Source organism: Pelophylax lessonae (assembly GCF_965119305.1).
Source record: "Pelophylax lessonae genome assembly, chromosome: 5".
Taxonomy (NCBI): Eukaryota; Metazoa; Chordata; class Amphibia; order Anura; family Ranidae; genus Pelophylax; species Pelophylax lessonae.
Window position 1 is genome coordinate 415,638,142 of NC_138772.1, and position 25,122 is coordinate 415,663,263.

The 25,122-nt window shown below is 45.1% G+C and overlaps 2 protein-coding genes across 2 annotated transcripts in view; one reads left to right on the forward strand and one right to left on the reverse strand.

The window, feature by feature from the left end:
* The window catches only part of SPIDR (scaffold protein involved in DNA repair), a 1,142,289-nt gene that overhangs the window by 359,888 nt on the left and 757,279 nt on the right, over window positions 1–25,122 (forward strand). The window lies entirely within an intron of this gene.
* Window positions 8,645–9,616, reverse strand: LOC309555629 (E3 SUMO-protein ligase ZBED1-like; the record flags this gene model as incomplete). Its single annotated transcript, XM_082257672.1, has 2 exons — window positions 8,645–9,103; window positions 9,314–9,616. The coding sequence occupies 2 exons, from the start codon at window positions 9,614–9,616 to the stop codon at window positions 8,645–8,647; spliced, it is 762 nt and encodes a 253-aa protein (XP_082113798.1).

Here is a 25,122-nt window from a genome sequence, read left to right on the forward strand (position 1 = left end):
CAATTGGCAGGCATTGGACCAAGGGGATTGGTCCCTTAATCCGGAGGTGTTTCATTAGTTGGGTCTCCGGTGGGGCATTCCCGAGGTGGATCTGTTTGTGTCCCGTCTCAACAGAAAGGTGCAGAGGTTTGTGGCTCAGTTACGGGATCCTCTGGCGGATGCCACGGACGCGCTGGTGGCCCCTTGGGGTTAGTAACGTCTGATTTAAGACTTTCCTTCTGTCAAGTTTCTGCCAAGACTTGTACACAGGATCGAGGCAGAAGGGATTCCGGTCATCTTAGTGGCCCTGGACTGGTCTCGCTGGGCTTGGTACACCGATCTAGTGTGGCTGGTCGCTGACGTTCCTTGGTAGCTTCCTCTCAGGGAGGTTCTGCTGTCCCAAGCACCAATCTTCCATTCTGCTTTACAGTCGCTGGCTTTGACTGCTTGGCTGTTGAAAGCCAGGTGTTGATGGATAGAGGTTTGTCTGAGTCGGTGATTCCAAAGCTGTTAAAAGCTAGGAATCTACTTCGAGGATGATCTACCATCGTACGTGGAAAGCGTACATTGCGTTGTGTGAGTCTCTTGGGGTTCATCCTCGTTCTTTTTCGGTGCCTCCAGTCTTGACCTTTCTTCAACTGAGGATTGAGCAGAAACTGGTCTTGAGTACTATCAAGGGCCAGGTGTTGGCCTTAGCAGTCTTCTTTCAACGGCCCTTGGCCACTCACCTCCACCACCATACTTTCTTTCAGGGAGTTTGGCACTTGGTTCCTCCAGTGCGGTCTCTTGGGACCTTAATTTGGTGCTCTCAGTCCTCCACAAGCCTCCCTTTTAAAAATCTTCAGGAGATTTCCCTGCTTACACTGTCCCAGATGGTGGCCTTTTTGGTGGCTATCGCCTCTGCGCACAGGGTGTCGGAAATTGGCGTCGTTATCCTGTCGATCGCCTTACTTCATGGTTCACAGAGATAAGGTGGTCCTTCGCCCCTGCTGTCATTGCTTACAAAGGTTGTCTCTGATTTTCATTTGAATGAAGACATTGTGTTGCCTTCCTTGTGTTCCTGGCCCAAACATCCAAAGGAAATTGCTTTGTATGCCTTGGAATTGGCCCGAGCAATTAGGGCTTACCTGGCAGCTACGGAGTCTTTTAGGAAATCAAACTCGCTCACAGATGGGCCTCGGAAAGGGTTGTCCACTTCCTCTGCGACCATTTCCAGATAAATTAGACAGACCGTGGATCAGGCCTATTTCCATCAAGGGTCAGGTTCCTCTTTTCCCCTGTCAAGACGCATTCTACTCAGGCGCTTAGTGCCTCCTGAGCCTTACGTCATCAGGCATCAGTAACGCAAGTTTGCAAAGTGTCCACCTCGTCGTTGGCGCACACTTTCACAAAGTTCTTCAAAGTGGATGTGTTGGCATCTGCAGAGGCTTCCTTTGGCCGCAAGGTTTTGGAGGCTGCTCTTTAGAGGACCTGGTCCTCTTTGAGGTTGTATTGTTCTTTTCAGGTGGGCTCTAGTTGTTTTGGTTGAGCTCCTGTTTACCTGATTGGCTATTGTTTAGCCTTGGGAATTTATTTTTCACTGTTTCCCACCCCTCATGTTTAACACTGCTTTGGGACGTCCCAATGGTTATGAAGATTAAGAGCTGTGTCCGTCAATGAACGAACGAGAAAATGGGATTTTTTTTCTTTCAATGTTTTTACTGAGTTTCAACAAGAAAAAATACAGACCACATGAAGGTTATGCAATACAACAGATTTTGTATTGAAGTTTGATACATGAGGTACATAGTTACATAGTTACATAGTAGGTGAGGTTGAATAAAGACAATAGTCCATCCAGTTCAACCTGTGTAGGTGTGTGTGACTGTAATCATCTAACATAGCCCTTAATCTCCTGATCCTTGAGATGTAAGTCTAATGCCCCGTACACACGTGCAGATTATCTGAAGACTTTTGTCTTCAGATTTACCTTTTCTATGTAGTGCAAGGGCCTGCCGGATTGCATACAAATTGAAAGTGTTTAGGTTTGACCTCATATTATATGGTTTTGGTAAGTCTACAGACAAAAGTCTTCAGATAATCTGCACGTGTGTACGGGGCATAACAGTCTTTTGAAAGTCACCATACTTCCCGCAGAAACCACCTCTTGTGGTAGACAATTCCACAATCTTGTAGCCCTAACAGTAAAGAACCCTCCGCGTTGCCTGAGGTTAAAACGCTTCTCCTCTAATCGCATTGTATGTCCTCGAGTCCTCATGCAATTCCTTCGAATGAACAACTTTTTTTCTAAGCTGAGATCCCCATTAAGATATTTATAAATTGCTATTATGTCCCCTCTCAGACGTCTCTTCTCCAGGGAAAATAAATCGAGCGATTGCAGCCGCTCATCATAGTTAAGGTCCTCCAACCCCCTAATCAGTTTAGTTGCCCTTCTCTGGACTTTCTCCAGCTCCAACACATCCCTCCTGAGGACTGGCGACCAGAACTGGACAGAATACTCCAGATGCGGTCGGACCAGAGTTTTATAAAGTGGAAGGATTATAGTCTTATCTCTGGAATACATCCCTTTCTTTATGCATGCTAATATTCTGTTGGCTTTGGAAGCCGCCGCTTGACATTGCATGCTGTTGCCTAATCTATCATCAACCTAGACTCCCAGATCTTTCTCCATTTTTGATTCCCCCAAGGGTTCCCCCCCTAACATGTGTTTTGTTTTTATGTTTTTAGTCCCCAAGTGCAGAACCTTACACTTCTCCACGTTAAACCTCATTTGCCATGTCTTTGCCCACTCCGTAATTTTGTCCAGGTCATTCTGTAGGATATCTGCTTCATGCTGTGCAGTTATTGCCCTGGCCAATTTTGTGTCATCTGCAAAAACGGATAACAAACTACTGATCCCGTCCTCAATGCTGTTTATGAATGAATTGAACAAGGTTGGTCCCAGGACTGAGCCCCGGGGCACCCCGCTTACTACCTCAGACCAGTCTGAGTATGCGCTGTTTATTACCACCCTTTGGACACGGCCTTTTAGCCAGTTCCGTATCCAAGAGCAAACCCTGCTGTCGATACCTGCAGACCTTATTTTATAAATTAAGCGCTTGTGGGGAACTGTATCAAACGCCTTAGCGAAATCCAAGTACACCACATCCACTGGTCTGCCCCTATCTAGCTCACAGCTCACCTCCTCGTAGAATGTTAAGAGATTGGTTTGACAAGAACGCCCATTTTTAAACCCGTGCTGGTTACTGCTGATGATGTTGTTGTCTTTAGCATACTCTACGATATAGTCCCTTATCATCCCCTCCAAAAGTTTACATATTATTGATGTCAAGCTGACAGGCCTATAATTTCCCGGGACATGCCTCTGACCCTTTTTGAATATCGGAATCACGTTAGCCTTCCTCCAATCCCCTGGTACATCTCCTGTCCTAATACTGTCAGCAAAGATCAGGAACAGTGGTCTGGATATAACCTTACTGAGTTCCTTGAGTACTCTCGGATGTACGCCATCCGGACCTGGTGATTTGTTTGTGTTAAGTTTATCCAGTCTTTCCCTGATTTCACCCTCTGTTAGCCATAGTGGAAAGTCCTGTGTACTACTACTAACCATACAGTCATGGTCAGTGTACCCCTCCTTTTCCTGTGTAAAGACTGACGAGAAAAAAGCATTCAGCACGGTTGCTTTTTCAGTGTCCTCTGTAACCATCCTCCCATCATCGTTAATTATGTGTGCAATATGCTCTGCCCTAGTTTTTTTGCTGTTGATATATTTAAAGAATTTCTTTGGGTTTTTTTTACTATCCTCCGCTATTTGTCTCTCAAAGTTGATTTTAGCCATCTTGATTTCTTGTTTACTTTTCTTATTTGCCTCCTTGTATTGCTGGAAGGCCGATACTGTGCCCCTAATTGGCCAATTTTTTTCCCCTAATAAGTTTTTTAACGCTACGGTTTAGCCAGCCAGGTTTGGCTTTGTCTCTTCTAAATTTATTTCCCATAGGAATGCACTGCAAGATGCATTTGCTTAATATGTTCCTAAAGCATTCCCATTTTTCCTCTGTGGTCAGGGATCCCAGGGTTTGGTCCCAGTTTACCCTTTCAATCAATGAGTACAATTTTGGAAAGTTTGCCCGTCTGAAGTTTAGGGTTCTTATGTTCCCCACTTGCCTTGTTATATTGTTATTTATACTAAATGTGATCATCCTGTGATCGCTAGAGCCTAGGTTGTCCTGGACTCCTACCTCCGAGATTATGTCTGGGTCATTAGTGATCAATAGATCCAGGACTGCGTTTTCTCTGGTAGGGGAATCCACCAACTGTGACATGTAATTATTCTGTAAGGTTTCCGTGAATAGACGGGCCTTCTGTGAGTGTGCAGTCCCCTCTTCCCAGTCAATGTCGGGATAATTGAAGTCCCCCAATATGATGACTGATCCCAGTTTTGCCACTTTACCCATTAGTGCTAAAAATTCCTGCTCTACCTCCTCCCCTTGGTTAGGTGGCCTATAGCAAACCCCCACAACTACTTTTTTCTTATCTTCTTCCCTATCGAGTTCAACCCACACAGATTATAAATCCATGCTCATCCCATCCGTAATGTCACTCCATTCTATTACAACATGAAATAGTTGTACATAGAATATAAAATTAGAAAGATTTGAAAACTTAACAAATATCACATATGAATGGATAGTGTGTAGGAGGGTAATAATGGTTATCATAAGACTTTGACATAGAGTTTTCTTTCAGTCCATGGTTTCCATTTTTGGTGAAATCTATCACCTTGTGTTGTAGTAGGGGAGTACATTCTTTCATAAGGAAATTGTGTGTTTATGAGATTCATAACTTCAGAAGGATTAGGCGCCATGTTTCGTGTCCAATGCCTCACTATCACTGTTTTGGCTGCCATTACTATGTGTACTACCACTATTCTGAAATTGTAGTGGAAGTCATCTATACCTATGTGTAAAATTGCCAGTGCAGGGTTTGGTTTGGTTAGCGTACCTGTGGTTTCTGAGATAATTGAAAAAATCTGCCTCCAGAAGCTGGTGAGACTTTTACAGGACCAGAAAACATGCATCAGATTGCCAATTTGTCTGCAGTCCTTCCAGCAGAGAGGAGTATGTTTTGACATACAAGAGGGTGTCAAATACCAGTAAGCAGTCTCTGTGATTGCTCCCAGTGAGATGCACAGTGGGACGCTTTGTAAGCGCTATGAAAAGCAAATAGCCATTGGGTTTCAGAAAAGGATTACCATTTAAGCATTGGGGGGGGGGGGGGTGTTTTTGAAAAGGTTGTTTTTAGTTGGAGAAAGTTGTAAAATATAGATATACCCTTTTTGCTGAGATTCTTGGCTTGGAGGTATGTCCATAGTTGGCTCAGTATTTGTATCAGTGGAGGAGGGTTTTTGGATAGAAAACTGGAGATTCTCATGTAATAGTAAATGGCAGTTTTAGGTAGGTTGAACTCTATCTGTAGTGTATCAAACGATTTGAGTTGGTTGCTGTGGTATAAGAGGTCTATGAACTATATGCCCGCTTCTGACCATTGCTGGAGTGATAGGCAGGGGATGAGTTGTTCTAGTGTCTTTAAAGGAAATTGTAGCTGGTGTGACGATGGGCATTTGAGGCATGGGACAATAGGTGTCTCCAGGCCAGCAGAGATGCGTATGTGGGTAGCGGAAGGGAGTTTAAGTTCATAGTTTCCAGGAGTCAGCAAGTAGTATGTAGAAGAGTTCCTTAGAGTGGGCGAGTGTGGATTCTATGTTTGGCCAAAGTACCTCATTAGATTTGTGGAACCAATGTCGAGGGGAAGTAAGGTGTGTGGCGCTATAGCAATCGTTTATGTCCGGGAGACCCAGTCCGCCAAATCTTTTGTGTTTGGTAAGGTGTTGCTATGAGCATTTTGCCTGTTTATCTTTCCATTACGAAGGATTTTAATATAGATTTAAGTGAGGCTAAATAATGAAGGGGTATTGGGACTGGGAGAGTGCGAAATATGTACAATATTTTAGGAAGAATTTTAATTTTAAAGGCTGCAATCCTACCGGCCCAGAAAAGTTTTCTTTTAGAGAGAAGCTGGGTGTCGTTTTTTTATGGATCGAATTAGGGCTTTTAAATTTGCCTCTATCAATTTGGTTGTGGAAGATGTTAAGGTGATTCCTAGGTATGGTATATTGTAGGGCTGCAACTAGGGCTGTGCATCTTCACTTACCTCACGATTCGATGCGATTACGATTATTAGGGTCGCGATTCGATACGATTCGATTCCGAAATGCATCACGATGCATCCCGATTACTGCCCAATGCCCATGCCCAGCCCACTGCCCAATGGTTTTCAAAACTTTATAAAAATAAACAAACAGTCAAGCAGTCACAAATAAAAGAATCCTTTTTATTTTCATTTGCTTCAAAGGACACTTTCCTGGACCCTGTCATGGCCTGCAAGCCCTGCATACTTTAGTGCACTTGCACTGCAAACATATAGGAAGGTCTGAAAATGCAAACAGCATAGCAGAGACAGACAACAACACTAGTATTTTACTAGAAGTAACAGTAAAATTAGTAAAAAACTGTAGTAGTGCAGTTTACTGCTTCATAAAAGAAAATATTAATATAAGCCAGGCCTACCACCATTTAAAGTACAACTAAAGGCCAAACATTTTGGATTTTGGATAAAGTTTGGCCTATAGTTGTACTTTAAGGCAAGCCAAGATAGAAGAAGCCAGCCAGCCAAGCTAATATTCTTGTGAAAATGGTCATCATAAATTCCCACAAAACATTATATATAAATCCTTTTATGTGAATATGCATTGCAATAAATTCCAGGTGTGCCATAACCTGTCCTCTACAAAACAGAGCACTTCCTGACTAGTAGCAAACATCAAGGGTGAACCTGGCAATAGTGCACTGCTGCATAACTTCCATGTTCACCGTGATGTTTGTTTCCCTCTGCAACTGCCAGTCAACTCAAGTGAGTTGATGGATTGGCTGCTAGAGGGGAGTTACAAATATAAGCTTTAAGCTTATCAATTCACTTATGTCACTTTTATGTCACTTACTTTACAGAAAACGTTACCTGTCCTGCAGACAGTCTCTGTCTCTACCACGATTAAACCCAACTGAAGCCAAGCCAAAGCCACCGTTAGAGGAAGGAAAACCCTTGACAGAGTAAATCATCAACTAAAGCTTAAACCTTGAGTAAATCTTCATGGGATCACAAAAAAACACACAACACGATTGTCTGCATCAGAATCATGAGAACTGAAGAAAGGTTTGGCATTGCCACACTGGTACAACTCAAGGCATATCGGTTAGGTCAGGTTTGTGTGTATTTGTGATCCAGTAAAGATTTAATCAAGGTTTTACGCTTCAATGTATGATTGATTTAATCTTTCAAGGATGTCCTTTCCTGTACCGTGGCTGCCTGGCTTGCCTTCAGTTGTCTAGGTACACTTTTACCTTTAGTATTTGTTTGGTTGAGGGAACCCCCTACACTTGCTATTGCTACAGAGTACAACAGACCAGCAGACAGACATGCGTTGCAATAATTTCCAGGTGTGTGCCATAACCTGTCCTCTACAAAACAGAGCACTTCCTGACTAGTAGCAAATATCAAAGGTGAACCTGGTAATAGTGCACTGCTGCATAACTTCCATGTTCACCGTGATGTTTGTTTCCCCCTGCAACTGCCAGTCAACTCAAGTGAAGTGAGTTGATGGCTGCTAGAGGGGAGTTATACAAATATAAGCTTAAGCTTAAATAATTATCAATTCACTTATGTGAATGGACCATTTTTGAAAACAAGCCATTCTCCATCTCTCCAATGCTAGAAAAGCTGTAAAAAATATAAAATGTTCCAGGTTCACTGCGATTGTGTTTGCCCCTGCCATTGCCAGTCAACTAAACACAGTGTGTGTGTGTGTGTGTGTCGTGACTACTCAAAAGCTTATGCGCAGCCTCATCAGCATCAACTCAACACACACACACACTGTGTGTGTGTTGAGTTAATGCTAGAGCTGCGTTATAAGCTCTTGAGTTGTCACGACAGTCAGTCAGTCAGTCACGTTACAGAAAGAAAACTTTACCTGCACTGCACTGAGCAGCACTCTACCATGTCGATTACATCTGTAACTGAAGCCAAGCTAGCCAACAAGCCACCATTAGAGGAAGGAAAATCCTTGAGAGAATAAATTGTAAACTGAAGCTTAACCTTGAGGAAATCCTATGGGGGTCACATTCACAAACTCACAAATATAGTATATTACACAAGAATCCACAATTGGTGTTTGTGATCCAATAAGATAAGATTTACTCGAGGTTAAGCTTCAAATGTACAAGTTATTTCTCTCAATGATTTTCCTTCCTATAATGCTGCACCGTGGCTGGCTTGGTGTCAGTTGTCTAGAAGAAAATACACTTTAATATTATTTATTTGGCTGAGGGTTAAATGAACCCCTAGTACTTGCCTAGACACTTTTAGTGTGAAGCAACGGAACGGATTATGGATTGGAAATGGACAGATTGGACAGGACAATCTTCAAAAACAAACCATCAGTGCTATAAAGTTATAAAACAAGACTGGTGATGTGACTGACTGGTGACTGGCGGCAGACTGAATTAGTAATTACTAATTCATTAAAAACATGAATTAGTAATTATTTCAGTGCTTAGCATTTGGGAACATGTAGGTTTTTCTGTAAGAACACTAGATGATCCACATGCTCAGGTTTAAGACTGATTCTTTTCGCTGTTATAACATCTCCTGCAGTAGAGAAAACCCGCTCTGCAGATACACTTGTACCTGGGATACACAAGTATTGCTTTGACAGCTGAGAGAGGAGGGGGAATATGACCTCATGCTCACGCCACCATTTTAAAGGGTCCTCAGTGAGAGGCAGAGGTGGGGCTTTACAATATTTTTCCATTTCGTCTTCTGCCTTGACATAGGGGGTCTTAGGTTCTATTGCACCATCAGTGAAAGACTGCCCCAGCAAAGTCATGAGCAGCGATGTTGTGGCCTTTTTTTTGGGAGGAGAATGGCTGTCCTCAATGGGTGTTGTTTCTTCTTCCACAGTTGCTTTTTCCCTAGGCACTTCATCCACATTTGTCCTTCTATTAGATGTAATCTGTGTGTTTGAACAAAAGATAATAGTATAAGAAGAGCTGAACTGACTAAGAGTGTGATTCATTGATGAGGTGTGGGAAACTGCACGGTAATCCATACCATACAGTTACACTTCCCACACCGCATCAGTGAATCAGGGCATGTTATTACACAACACAATGTAGCTGAGCTTCTAGCTGTCTGGCAGGAAACATGATGAAATTCTAATTACCTCCAAAGATGCAGCCTCCTCAGTCACTCCTCTGTATATCTCCGATCTCTCCTCCTCTGTGAGAATAAAAGGCAGTCCTTTAAAGCGAGGATCCAGAGCAGAGGCTGTATGAAGGATCTTCTTTTCTGCCTCACTGCTGTACCTCTTCAGGAGATCTGTTTTGATTGCATTCTTGATCTCATGGGTCATGGCTGTGTCTCCCATGGTGTCTGTCATGCTCTGGAGCAGTTGTGCATTTAGAGGGGCAATGAGAGACACTGTTGGGTTGCGCTCTTCTGACATCAGCAAGGTTGCATCCTTCATTGGCTTTAATGCACTCACAGCGTCCTCTGCATTTGACACATCTGTTTCATTGAGAGTGCAGAGATCAGACTCTCCTTTTCTGACTTCTGGAGACAGCAAGGTGGCACAAACTGCAGGTTGTTGTTCTAAGAACCTCTCGACCATGTCATATGCGCTGTTCCATCTTGTTGGCACATCAGTTATTAGCTTATGATTCTCCAGGCCCAGACATTTCTGTTTCTCTTTTAGACAGTGGCTTGCTCTAGTGCTGCGATGGAAGAATGTGGATATTCGTCGCACTCTGGCGAGAAGCCTGGAGAGCGTGGCCCCTTTCAGTGCCCGCTGACATGCAAGATTGAGTATATGGGCAAAACATTTAACATGAGGAAATTTACCAACTTGAGCTGCAACTATCATGTTCGCCGCGTTGTCGGTCACAAGCACTACAGATTTATCAGACAGCTGCCATTCTTCCACAACATGAGACAGTAGCTCTGCCAGATGAGCACCTGTGTGAGACTCATAAATGGCTCTTGTTTGCAACACATGTGACAAGACCTGCCAGTCCTTAGTAACGTATTGTGCTGTTATTGTAACATAGGACTCCGTTGTGACTGACGTCCATGAATCACACGTTATTGCGACTCGACTGGCTTGGTTCATTGACGCAAGTACCTGAGCTTTGGTGTCGTGGTAGAGTGCAGGTATAACGTTTTCTGTAAAGTGCCTGCGTGATGGGATCTTATAACGTGGCTCTAGCGTCTTCACAAGGTAGCGAAACCCAGCGTTGTCCACAACTGAGTAAGGCCGTAGGTCCTTGGCGATGAAAGCTGCCACAGCTTTGGTTAGTTTCTTCCCTTTTTCTGAGTTGGGCGGATAAGTTGACAGTATGGCATCAATTCTTGGCTGATCTGGGTCTAGCAGTCTTTCCTTGGCAGTGGTGGCACTGCTGGTGGCGACAGGTGTTACTAACTCAGAGTGAAAACGGCTAACATGGTTTCTCAAGTTCGTAGTATTCCCTAGGTATTTAATTTTTGTGTGACAGGCTTTACATACGGCGTGTGTCTTGTCCAACTCACGCTTCCCTGTGTGTTTGTAAAATCCGAAATGTGCCCAGATGTTTGCTCTTAAAACGCTAGGTGCATTTTTTATCTCTCAATCTTTTTCTCCTTCTGCCATATTTACCACCATACTACCACGTATGTGACGGAGACGGATGACGTAAGTTGCCAAACTCTGTCAGTGTTTAAAAAAAAAATAATGGGGGGGGGGCCTGGGACAGGGGACGGTCGGTCGGGGCCCGGGGGTACTGTTCTGCTGTGGCAGTCTGGCAGCCAGGGGGGTCAGTCAGTGTCAGTGGGGGCCTGGGGGTCTCTGTCAGTGTCAGTCAGCTATGGGGGTCTGGGCAAGGGGGGGACTCACTCAGTGTTTGTCAGTGCTGTGGGGGATTGGGGAAGGTGTGGGGGACATCCAGGTCTCTGTCAGTGTGGGGGTCTGGGCAAGGGGGGGACTCACTCTCACTCAAGTGTTTGTCAGTGCTGTGGGGGATTGGTGAAGGTGTGGGACTTCCAGGTCTCTGTCAGTGTGGGGGTCTGGGCAAGGGGGGGACTCACTCACTCTGTGTTTGTCAAAAAACTTGTAAACTAAGCCGCAACAAATCAACCAAGCAACATCTTTCATAAAATATGACTGTCTGTCTGTCTGTCAGACTCCCTTCCTTGCTTGCACTGAGCCAAAACCCCCGGGGCCCCCCCTTACCCCTCAGCTGCCTGTGACAGTGAAAGTGACACTGACAGAGACCCCCCTCCCCCCACAGCTGAGCTGACTGCAGCCTGACATACTGACAGAGACCTGGGTGGATGTCCCACACCTTCCCCAATCCCCCACAGCACTGACAAACACTGAGAGTGAGTGAGCCCCCCCCCCCTTGCCCAGACCCCCACACTGACAGAGACCTGGAAGTCCCACACCTTCACCAATCCCCCACAGCACTGACAAACACTTGAGTGAGAGTGAGTCCCCCCCTTGCCCATACCCCCACACTGACAGAGACCTGGATGTCCCCCACACCTTCCCCAATCCCCCACAGCACTGACAAACACTGAGTGAGTCCCCCCCTTGCCCAGACCCCCATAGCTGACTGACACTGACAGAGACCCCCAGGCCCCCACTGACACTGACTGACCCCCCTGGCTGCCAGACTACCACAGCAGAACAGTACCCCAGGGCCCCGACAGACCGTCCCCTGTCCTAGGCCCCCCCCATCAGACATCCCCCAGAGATACAGACGAGAGACCCCCATGAATGATTACACAATTATTTGTTCGGACATACCTGCTGTGTGACTGTGTGGGTTGTTGTGCACTGCATTGCAGAGGAGGACAGGTGCTGTGCTGCTCTCTGGGCTCTGTGGCGGGCGGCTGGCGTCACTGGCAGTGGCGTGGCGGCTGGGCCTCCAGGGCCTGTCGGCTACGGTGAGGTGTGGTGAGGCTGGCGGCGCTGGCTGGCTGCGATGGGGACGCACTTGGGGCTCCTCGCTCCTGTGTGTGGACTCACTGGACTGGCGGCTTCTGGCTTGGATGGCTGGCTGGCTGGCTTCTAGGCCGCAGGTGGGACGCCGATACACGCGGGGGATGTCTTGCTGCGCCTCGGCCCGGGTCAAAGAGGCGGAAGGGGAGGGGCGGAGCCTTTTTATTAAGCTCCCGCCACTAACCCACCAATCAGCTGCCGATCCTGCGATCTTGTGATTTTTTTCCCTTGCGCGATAGGGCGTGGCCGCGGCTGATGACGTCATTTCGTATAATCGATTATGCCGGCAGCCCGCATCGATGCAGAATCGCGAAGGGTCGAATAGCGATGCATCGATCTTTCGATTATATTCCCCAGCCCTAGCTGCAACGATGCGTCGACGTAATCGATTACGTCGACTACAAAAATACGTCGACGTGCGTGAAAGGCGGCGACGCATCACGCATGACGTCACACATGACGTCACGCGCCCCCTGCTCGCATTGCCGGCCGGGCCGCTGCATTGATTGGGGCCGCTGCAGGCTGCACTGCCCCGCCCCCAGCCCCCGCTGCGCTCCAGTCCAGAGTGTCCGGTGTCTTCTACGTCAGCCGCTGTGAGCGGCATGACGTCCCGGGGCGGCTGCGCCTGCGCATCAACTGAGCTGACTCTCTGTGGCAGCAGACTTCCGCCAACGCCGATGATCCCTCCCACTGTCCCACACAGACGAGACGTCACGCGCCACTCCAGCAGCATCATGTGATCGCAGGTGAGCCTGAGGGGTCTGCACTGGGAGGGGGGCTTACTAAGTGGTCTGTACTAGGTGGGAGGGCTTACTGAGGGGTCTGTACTAGGTGGGAGGGCTTACTGAGGGGTCTGTACTGGGAGGGGGCTTACTGAGGGGGCTTACTGAGGGGTCTGTACTTTTTGTTATTCAAAGGATTAATTAGCTAATCAAAAAAAGAACACTCAATTAAGCAGAAAAAATAAAATAAAAATAATCGTTCGATTAGTCAACTAATCGGAAAAATAATCGCTAGATTAGTCGACATACAAAATAATCGTTAGTTGCAGCCCTAGTATATTGTGGTCAACCCAAGTGTAGGGGAAGTGGGACGTTAGATGCCTACGTGTTTCATGGTGTATTCCTAAATCTGGAATTAGGGACTTCACTTTATAGTATAAAATTTCGCTGAAGGTTTGGAGGATCTGGTGTGTGAGTGGGAGAGAGATGAGAGGGTTTGTCATGAATAGGACCACATAGTCAGCAAAAAGATTAATTTTATGGTGAACTGGTTGATTTTAAGGCCTGAGATAAGAGGGTTTGATCAAATGGATTCCGCTAGGGGTTCTATCCTCAAAATAAAAATGGAGGGGGACAAGGGTCAGCCTTGGCGTGTGCCATTAGATATTGGGAAGATTTTGGAAAGGAACCCTGAGGAATAGACCTTGGCTGATGAGAGAGCCATAAAAGCAGACATGATTGGGCCTTTAAAACAGAATTTAGTTAATACTGCTGACATATATCCCCAATGGACCCGGTCGAACGCCTTCTCCGGATCTGAGAAAAAGACTGTGTTCAGTACAAGGGTGAGCGAGTATCTAAATGTTTTAAGGTATTCATTAATTAGGCCATCCAAACCTGGTGATTTACCTAGAGGAAGGGAGTCGATTGTTTTTTTTTTTTATTTTAGACTCAGAGATCGGGGAGAAAATGTGATTTTTGACTTACTGTGAAATCTTTTTCTGTGAGGTTCATTGACAGACATGGCACTCATCCCTCTGTGGAGTTGTAATTCTTCTGACACTGCTTGTAACAAAACTGAGTACCTATAGCAGAGAAAGGGAGTATACCTCCTGGGACTGCCCATATGCGTAGCCAGAATTTTTTGGTGAGATACTCCCAATAGGAACACGTCTAAAGGGATGCAGGCCCAGCTGATTGATACTTATGAAACAATTCCCACTAGACCCACTTAGCACAGGAGCACAGGGGAATAAACAATGATTTCTTCAAAATAACAAAAGGCAGGAATCTGCAAAAAAAAAGTTTATTATTATCCTAGCAAAGTACATAGATCACCCAGAGGGGAATGTTTTTTTTTCTCAGCAAAAGTGGAGTTACACTTTAATGTATTTATGGGTTTGTTTACCAGGACTGTTTAAAATTTTATGTAGTGAAATCCTTTAGAAGGAATAAAATGTTTTTAATTTTGGGTGTTTTGATTTGTTTTGGTAACCTTTTATGCATTTATTTATTTTTGTGTTTGGAGATGAGTTACATTCCTTTGCTTTCTTTGTTGCAGTTGACTTTTGGCAATCGGGGCTCTTTGAAACCTATGGCTAAGTTTATAAACACATTATTTAGTGAGAAGTGCAGACTGTCTTTATTATTAGTTGTTGATTCGTTTCTGATTTGAGTTGCCAGCTCAACATGTTGAGACTAGGCAAAATTCTAGTTAAAGTAATTAAAGTGATTGTAAAGTCTTGTTTTAAAAAAGAAAATAAAAACAAACATGTTATACTTACCTGCCCTGTGAATTGGTTTTGCACAGAGCTGCCTGGGTCCTCTTCTTAGGTCCCTCTTCGGTGCTCCTGGCGAGTGCCCCCACAGCAAGCAGCTTGCTATGGGGGCATCCCAGCCGAGCTGCAGCTCCGTGTGTCCATTCGGACACAGAGCTGCCGTTCGGCCTCACACTTTTCTCTCTTGATTGGCTGACTTTCATTGACAGCTGGGGGGGCAATGGCTCTGCTGCTGTGTCTCAGCCAATCAGGAGGAAGATTTCTGAAAGGCCGAGGGACTCGAGGACGTCGCTGGATAGAGATGGGGCTGAGGTAAGTATTAGGGGGTCCTGGGGAGGCTGCCACACACTGAAGGCTTTTTATCCTAATGCATACAATGCATTAAAGAGGTTGTAAACCTCAGAAAAAAAAAAGAACACCTGAAAGACAAACACATAATGAGCTAGTATGCATAGCATACTAGCTCAATATGAAATTCTTACCTTAGAACAAAGCTCTGCAGTGCCGCCCGCTCACCTCTCTCACAGGTGACATGTTAGGTCACTCTTCTTCCGGGTTTGCGGCATCCAGCCGTCTGATTGGCTGGAGCCGCGATGACGTCACTCCTGCACATGCGCGGGAGCCGACGTTCACGGCACAGGGCTCAGAAGTAATGGCACCAGCGGCCGTTTCTTCAGAGTGCATGCGCCAGTGATGTCACTGGCTGCATGCAAAGTAAATATCTCCTAAACGGTACATGTTTAGGAGATATTTACAGTACCTATAGGTAAGCCTTATCATAGGCTTACCTATAGGCACAAGATGCAGAGGAGGGTTTACTTCCACTTTAAGATAAAAACGTTCTGCCTTTACAACTCCTTTAAATTTTAAATATAATTTGAAAGCTACAGGGTACAGGCATTAGGGAGGAAATATCCACATTTTTTGCTACAGTACTTTTTATATATTTTAAAAACTACAAGTGTGAAGTTTTTTTCTTCTAAAATGCAGAAATGTAAAGTAAAATCTACCAAAGGATTTTTTTTTTCCTGAATTGACTTCTCCAGGTTTCTTGTTATGCTGTTGTAACCTCTGGTGAACCATTCAGTGAGAGCCCCACCTTCTCCAAGGCAATTGCAACAATTAAATAAATGCCCAATCAAGTATGCCTAGTTGCGTGGATCCAGATTAAAATCGCCTTAGGCCCCTTTCACACATGCGGACCGTTTTCTTTTCATCCATCCATTGACGGATGAGAAATGGACATCAGTGCATCTCTATGAAAAAACTGATGTAAACAGATGAAGGTTTTCACTCCTGTCAACATCCGTTTTTTGGAAGGGATCAAAGCCCTTTTTTTCTTCCATTAAAAAAGAGTTCGGACGAAAAATGCATGTAAAGTCACAAATGCTTAATTTCTGCATGGAAAAAGTATTCTGGGATTCCAGTAGTTAAGGACTCTAGCTAGCAGATATGAAAAACTGATGTACACTTCATGACTGAACTGATGAAATGAATGGTCCGCATATGTAAAAGGGGCCTAATAGTCAGTTTTATTTCCACTTGGTCCCAATGAAGATTTTCTCATAATAAATTTGAACTAATTTTATAGTATGTGGACCAGTGAACAAGAAATCGACCTCAGCACAAAATGTAAAGTTTGACGGAAAATGTTCATGTACACTCAAAAAAAAAAAAAACAAAGAAAATACACTCAGTGACGTCATTGATCAAATATGGATATGTACCGTACTGTGCAAAAGTTTTAGGCAGGTGTAAAGAAATACTGTAAAATAGGAATGCTTTCGAAAATATATTTCTTTATCGTACATCACGGGACACAGAGCTGGTAATAATAACTATTTGGGTTATATGCCACCTACAGGTGAATGGACACTGGCAACCAATAGACAGGAAGTTCCTCCTATATAACCACTCACATACAGAAAGAACATCAGTTTTTTTGCCAGTGTCTAAAGGTGAAGGTCACTGTGGAGAGGTGCTCCACATGTTTGTTATGTTTCAAAGAAGATTATGCTATCATACCCCAAACAAAGATCACTGGATCTAAGAGGTTAGCTATCAGGTCCATCTAAAAACAGTCAATGGACTAAAAAGATGGGGTCCAAGCCTAGGGAAGCAGATACAAGGTTTTGCCTGTAACGCTGTCATTTTTTTAGGCGCTGGACTCTGGGATCCGGACCCTTGGAATACGAAACCCCAAAGGCTCTTCTTGCAGGGTGCTCTACAGGTCCAAAGCCATGGCCCCTCTTATATAGGGGACCCAGTCTTTGAAGGTCTTTAAGACCATGCTCACTCTTCAGGAGTGAAGATTGGAATCTTGCTTATAGCAGTTTATTGCGGCAGGACTGGTGAGTCAAAGTTAACATTGCAAAATTGTAAATATTTTATGCGCTGTTCCCTTTAATAAGATTACAGAGACTTGTGGCAAGTGTATTTTTGCTTGTATTTACATGGTAGCAGGTTTATGCAAAGTATGTTTAAAGCATATTGTTACACTGTGTTTCTTACCCTGTGCTGATTATCTGAAAGGTATCAGCTGTGACAAACAAGATTCAGCCTAAACTGCTCTCTTCCCCCATTTGTTTGTTGTGTTAGCCTGGTGCTTAAGCGTTCGCGTGTTCGCCTCTGCTGGAGCCTACGGCCACATCACCCTGAATGCGCCCGATCTTGTCTGGTCTCAGAAGCTAAGCAGGGTCAGGCCTGGTTAGTACCTGGATGGGATACCGCCTGGGAATACCAGGTGCTGTAGTTGCGTGTCACGTGTTTATGGCGTTCGCCGTTTGTGCGCATGGGAAACTCTGCGTTTAAATATAGGCATTTGCAGCGTAGCGGGCGTGTTCTAACGCGGTTTGGCGTGCGCATAGACGCCACACACCAAGCCGTACATGCATAAACATGCAGGGCATGTTCTGCAAGGAACTGTTTCCAACACTCTAGCCTCTGCCAGGCTGAAAGGGGACACAGCAGCAGCTGGGTTGCGTGAGTCACTGTGGATGTATGTTAAAGGCACTAATAGGTCCTGTATCTTTGGTAATCAGCCTTGTGTGCATTAGGCTTTATAAGCTTAGCACAGACCTTGACTACATTTTAAAGGTAGTACCTAAAGTTCGTCTTGCTATAAAGCAATGTCTGCCCGAAAAAGGGCTGGAGGGAGCACAGTTGGAAAAGGCACTGTGATGCCACCATCAGGCCCTAAAGGCCCTAGTCATGCTTCCACTGTGTCTGCTACTCCTCATAAGCCAGAGGCAAATAGACAATCTGAGCCATTAAGGTTGTCAGGCATAGTAGCTACTCCGTGTACGTCTGCCACAGCCTATGTTAGCAAGGACGATTTAGCATTGGCAATAGCCAGCCTAGAGGGTAGGATTTCTGACATGATTGCAGCACCACATGGAGGAAGGAAGCGGGTTAATCCCCCTCTCCTGAGCCGCCCCCTTAATCCGTTCAGGATTGGGCAGAGGATGTGGAAGATTGGAAGATGTAGCTGAGGCTGACCCTATAGAACACAGGTGTCAAACACAAGGCCCGCGGGCCGAATGCGCCCCCCCAGGCCATTCCATGTGGCCCTCGCACCTCTCCTGCAGCTGCGGCACCCCCTTTGTCTCTGCCCCCATCTTGTCTCAGTAGTCAGCAGCAGAGAGGACAGAACTCTTTTGCCAGATCCTACACTCCTCTGTGCAGCTTCAGAAAGGCTCGTCTTTGCCCCCCCCCTTCCCAGCAGTCCACAGCAAAGAGGAGGGCAGAACTCTCCTACAGATCCTGCACCTCTCTGTGCAGCCGCAACACAACCTTGCCTCTGCCTCCCCTGGTCTCAGCATTCAGCAGACTCTGGAAGCTGACTCCAGCCCTCCTCTGGTTCTCCTCCAGACCCTGCACTTCTTCCCAGATCCACACGCATCTTCTTCTTGGCAGCAGCACAAGGTAAGGGGGTGCATTGTGATGTAAGGAAGAGTGGGTGACTCTTGACTTCTGATGGTGGGGGGGCTCTTGACAGCTCATGTAACGGTGTAAGGGGACGTGGGGTGCTCTGGACATCTAATCTTACAGATAAAATCATATTGTAAAGCATACTGTTGGCGCTATATAAATCCTGTACAATAATAATAACCGGCCCTTTTAGGGTAACCATAATGCTGATGCGGCCCACAATGATATTGAGTTTGACACCTCTGCTATAGAAGGTCAAGCTGAAAGTTCCACTTCCGTGGAGTCAGAGGAATCTCTATCAGCCTCTCAATCCCAGAGATTGTTTATCCAGTCTCTTGCTGAGATGGTCCGGGCTGAGTTTAAACTCACGCCCCTTGAGTCAACTGAAAACTCTTTTTCCTCCCTTGGCTCACTGCACCCTCCTCAGAGTTCTTGGTCATTTCCCATGCATCCACTCTTGGAACAAGAAGTCTATAATGACTGGGATCATCCAGATAGGATGTTTGTTCCTCCTAAAAGATTTTCATTGTTATATCCTATGAAGGATGTTTTCTAACACACATTGGAGTGTGTCAGTCTTTGAAAGACCGCATAAAGCGAGGGTCCAAGACAGTTCCTTCTCAAGGAGAGTCTGTGGAAGATCTGTCAGATCTACCTCGCACTTTGTGTTTCGCAGTAGATGCTCTCACGGACTCCATAAAGCAAATGTCACGGTTTGCTCCGATGACAGTGCATATGCGCAGAATGCTTTGGTTAAAGAGCTGGTCTGCGGAATTACCATGTAAAAAAAAAAACAATTCTGGCTAGCTTCCCCTTTCAGGGAGAACGCCTTTTTGGTGATTATCTGGATAAGTATATCCAAAAGATGGGGGGGGGGGGGAAGAGTACGTTGCTACCCATAAAGAGGAAGAGCAGGCGTCCTTTCTTTAAGATCCCCAGGACACTGCCTCAACCGTCTGCATCCTGACCCAAGCCTTCAGGGCTAGGTCAGAAAAAGCCCTGGGCCCAGGGATCAGCCAAGTCTTCCTCTAAGCCCTCTCAGTGAAGGGGCGCCCCCACTCCCCTGGGTGGGGGGAAGGCTCCTGCAGTTCTCAGGGGCATGGGTGGAGTTGATTTCAAGACAACTGGGTTGTCTCCATTTGTCTCCATTTCACAGGGATACAAGCTGGAATTTTGGGTATTCCCACATACTTGGTTTGTTAGGTCAAGTATAGCAACAGATCCCCTAAAAGAAAGATCTCTCTTTCAGGCATTGGACCAGCTGAGAGCTCAGAGGGTGATAACCGAGGTTCCAGAAAATGAAAGGTTCAAGGGTTTTTACTCAAACCTATTTGTAATCCCCAAACCAAACGGAGATGTGAGCCCTATTTTGGATCTCAAGGCACTGAATCAGTTTCTGAACGTTCGTTCTTTCCGCATGGAATCAATTCATTCAGTCCTAACCTCCCTGCAGGGAGAAGAATTCCTAGTATCCATAGACATCGAGGATGCATATCTTCATTAGCCTATATTTCAAACCCATTAAAGGTCACTTTGTTTTGCGATTGGAAACCATCACTGTCAGTTTGTGGCCCTGCCCTTGGGGTTGGCCACAGCACCAAGAGTGTTCACAAAGATCCCAGCTCCAGTATTGGCTGTTATAAGGTCCCGAGGGATATCAATAATAAGATATCTGGGCGATCTATTACAAATAGATCGATAGGCGTCAGCTCTAAGCCAAAATATCCTTCAGACTGTATATTTGTTTGAAGCATCTGGGTTGGGTAATGAACTTAGCAAAGTCAGCATTACAGCCAGTCCAGCATCTGGAATACCTGGGGCTTCTTTTCAACAATGTGCAAAGGTATACTTGCCAGCAAAAGGGTCTCAGACCTGAAGGATCAGGTTCGGTCTATAGCAAGACAGATATCCGTCTATACGTCTTTGCATGATGTTACTGGGGAAGATTCTTTTCTATGTCATGTTATTGGACATCCAGACTACAGGGATGTCCTGTCAGAATTCAGTCCAACAACTCGACCCTAGTGGCTTATATCAACCATCAAGGTGGCAGCAGGAGCCAGTCGGTTCAAAAGAGGTGAACCATGTCCTATCATGGGCAGAGAGGTATGTTCCTTGTCTGTCAGCAGTTTTCACTGTAGGGGTGGACAACTGGCAGGTGTATTTTTTTTGGTCGCCAGCAGCTGTGTCCAGGGCAGTGGCGGCTGGTGCATTGAGGGTGCAGGGGCGCCGCCCCCCTATCCATGCGTCCGGCCCCCTAATCTACATGTGGTGCACCGGACGCATGGAGTTCGATGGGTTTTTTTTTCTAAAGCACCCAATTAGAGCCAGAGGCTCTAATAGGCTTCAGAAAAGGGTGGGTCCGGGGCGCAGAGCACTGCGCCCTAGCCCACCCATTTGTGTGACAATAGAGAATGAAAATTCGCTATTGTCACACGGATCCTCCTCCTGACCAATCAGGAATTGCATTGAGGGGGGCATTGAAGGGGGCACGCTGGTCACTCTGCATTGAAGGGGGCACGCTGGTCACTATGCAGTGAAGGGGGCACGCTGGTCACTCTGCATTGAAGGGGGCACGCTGGTCACTCTGCATTGAAGGGGGCACGCTGGTCACTCTGTATTGAAGGGGGCACGCTGGTCACTCTGCATTAAAGGGGGCACGCTGGTCACTGCATTGAAGGGGGCACGCTGGTCACTCTGCATTGAAGGGGGCACGCTGGTCACTCTGCATTGAAGGGGGCACGCTGGTCACTCTGCATTGAATGGGGCACGCTGGTCACTCTGCATTGAAGGGGGCACGCTGGTCACTCTGCATTGATGGGGGCACACTCATCACTGGTCACTCTGCATTGATGGGGGCACACTGGTCACTCTGCATTGGTAGGGTCACACTGGTCACTCTGCATTGTAGGGGGGATACTGGTCACTCTACATTGAAGGGGGCACACTATACCTTGATTACTGAAGGCCCCTTTCACACTTTTGTGACCTCAAAGTCACGCAATTTTGTACTGCGTTTTTTGCCACAAAGCAATCTCTATTACATTTTTCTGTTTGCACCCCCCAAAAAATTTTGAGCACCAGCCGCCACTGGTCCAGGGGAATGGTCCCTACACCCCGAAGTGTTTTGGCTGCTCTGTCAACACTGGGGTACTTCCGATGTAGATCTATTGGCATACAGGTTCAACAACAAGCCTGATAACTTTGTCTCCAGAATCAAGGATCCGATCCCGATCGGAATAGACGCTGTAGGGACTCCTTGGTCTTGGTTCAACCTGATTTATGCATTTCCACCAGTTCAGCTTCTACCTCGGCTGCTGAACGGGAAACGGGTGGAGGGGGACCCTGCTTTATGGTCCTTGAATTTGACGGTCTGGCTATTGAAACCAGAATATTAAAAGACCGGGGAGTCTCAGCTTCGGTTCTGGCCACATTGATTAATGCCAGGAAACCCATTTCTAGGAAAATCTATTACAGAGTTTGGAATGCCTATATTTCTTGGTGTGAATCCAAGAAATGGCATCCACGAAAGTATGTTATTGGGTGAATTCTTTCCTTTTTTTAGTTAGGGGTGGACTTGAAATTGGCCTTATGAACCATTAAAGGACAAGTCTCTGCCTTGTCAATTTTTTTTCCAGAGACCGTTGGCTACGCACTCTTTGGTTCAAACTTTTTTGCAAGATGTGATTCACATGGTTCCACCATTTAAACCACCCCTATGTCCTTGAGACTTGAATCTGGTTTTCTCGGCCTTGCAGAAGCAGCCTTTTGAGCCTATCAGGCATATTCCCTTACTATTGCTGTTGAGGAAGCTGGGTTTTTTGGTTGCTATAACCTCAGCTAGAAGGGTGTCGGAGTTGGCGGCCCTTTCGTGTAAAAAACCCTTTTTAATTCTGCATAAGGATAAGGTAGTTTTTCATCCTCATCCTTCTTTTTTCTCCCTAGTAGTTTCTGGTTTTCACTTAAACCAGGACATTGTTCCTTCCTTTTTTCCAAATCCTCAGTCTATTGAGGAAAGGTTGTTACATTCTCTTGACGTTGTACGTGCAGTTAAAGTCTATTTAACCAAGTCAGCACAGATTCGTAATACTGATGCTTTCTTTATATTGCCAGATGGGCCTAAGAAAGGCCAGATGGCAACTTCCTCCACTATTTTTTGCTGGTGGTTTCAGTGAGGAGAATTGGTACAGCTTGGACCAAGAAGGGGGGGGGGGCACCCTTAAACCCTGTCTTGCAAATGAGGAGGAAGATATAATATTCCCCACACCTCCTTACCCCTGTCACTAGTTGGCAAGCATTCAAGTGTGAGAGAGGGAATGCTCCCATTTCTGGCAAGCATTGATGGAAATCTTGTTTTTTTTTTTTTTTTTTGTGAACTTCGAGCAACATTACTATGCAACACTTTGTGTAATGTATAACGTCATCTTCCACTATTCAATGTGGTTCTATATGCTAATCCCTACTTCATTATGGTGTCCTATAGTAATGAAGAAGTCGTCAGGAGAACCTCTGCCAACTCTCAAGCCTGTTCTGTGAGGCTAGCTTATTATAAAATATGTTTTACATACTTTATATGTAAGTTGGATTGGGCACTGTGAGGGGGAAGTGGAAAGAAAGCCAAAGCTCTGTTTTTTTTTTTTTTTGGCTATCCATGTCCCTATGGGGAGATTTCTGTTCATTTCTCATCACATACCCACAAAATAAAGTGAAAGGGAATCTCTCTAAAGGGAAGGAAATCACAGCTGTCACCAGGGTCACCATAACTAGTGTCTCCTTTGGAAGATTTCCCCTCGATTCCTTTTCCGGTGACAACTTAAAATTTAGGATTTCCTTTCCTTTCACTCTTGGTGATGGTGATCACCAGGTCAAATAGAGAGGGTGAATCCTCCTAACGAGGACACAGACAGCAATGATAAAAAAAAAGAAACCTGACCGTTATTCTACACCCTCTCCAATCTATAAAAATCTTAACTATGTAAAATCAATATAAAAATGTTGCTTCAATACACAGTACCTGTGGTTAAAAAAAAAAAATCACCTCAATACTTCCCTCCTCTTCAAAGCTGTCCATCTCAGACACTCTGACCTGTTGCAATGGTGATTTTTAGGTTAAATGACACTCAGCACCATTTAACCCACTTCCTGTAATTCCAGGTCCTTACGGACAAGACCCTCTGTGGATGCATGATCTGAGTACTACTGCACAGAACGGCTCTTGTTTTGTGCAGCAGAGAGGACTGCATGACACAAGAGAAACAGAGAGAGGGTTTAGCACATCATATGACTGTTAGGAAGGCATTTGAAATATACTGTAAAATTCTTTGCATTGTGGGTATAAGGAATGAAGTAAAAGGTCGTGCAAATATGGAGTCAAACTTTCATATTCACTGTGAAAAAGCTGCAGTGAAATTCAAGTTTTTAAGGGAGAATTTAAACAATACTGTTTGTTTATTTGGGACTTATATATTTTTTAATAGAACTATTTTCTGTTCTGGGTGAGTTTTAGAGACCACCACTAAAGCTGGCTTGTCATCTCTGTTAATACACCCTGCTGGTTTTCTGGACATTTTCATGACTAATCATCCTCTTTCTACTAAGTCCAATCTCTGCCGTTTGTACTGTCTTTTTTTCAGAACTCTGTATTAATGAGGTGTGATCAAGTCTTCACCTAAAACGCATGATACTTCTGGCAGCTCTCATTCTCATTTTTTGTATTCAAATGGATTTTTTGGATGCAGCTTCTTTACTTTGGATAAACTTTCTGGTCTTTTTTTATTTATTGCTAATTCCATCTGTGCTATTTTGCCTGCAAAGTATTAGAAAAATAGACCGTTAAGTTAATGCAAAATGCATGGTGAAGTGTAACACTTTACACTGAGACATTATCAGTACACTGAAGTAGCAAATTTATCTGAAAGCTGTATAACTGCAATCTGATGTTGTATTGTCCATTAAATACCTACGTCAATGAGATGTTTATTATAGTCCTATTTTGTGTGAAATTCGTTTTTAAAGTATTGGAAAAAATGATGTGTTACAAAATATAACATTAAACAGATTTAGGCTACATCTACATGGGCGCATTTGTCCATGCAGCATAGACACTTAGTATTTCTGGAGTGCCAGATGTCCAAGAGCTGCATAGATCCACCCATAGACATGAATGGGTAAAGGTGGCTATACGTAGATATGCACCACTATATAAATAGAGTAGCACACATACACATATTTCCTGTTGATCCTGTCAGTAGAGCTGTTCGTTTTCCAGTTCCTTTAACGTTCTAATGGGGGTAAAAAAAAGTTTTGAAGCACTTGCATAAAAGGCAGCCATTCTTAGCACTCCTGGCAGTGCTTAAAAATATTAACCACATGCAGTTACAATAGTTTACTATAGCAGACCTCTAAAACGGACCTTTGTATTAAAAGCACATTTCTCTTTCGTTCATTGACGGACACAGCTCCTGATCTTCTTAACCATTGGGTTATACTGCCCCCTACAGGAGTAGGACATTAGGCAGAAAAAAGTCTGGCTATGCCTATGGGCAGCCCCAGGGGGTATACTCCCTCT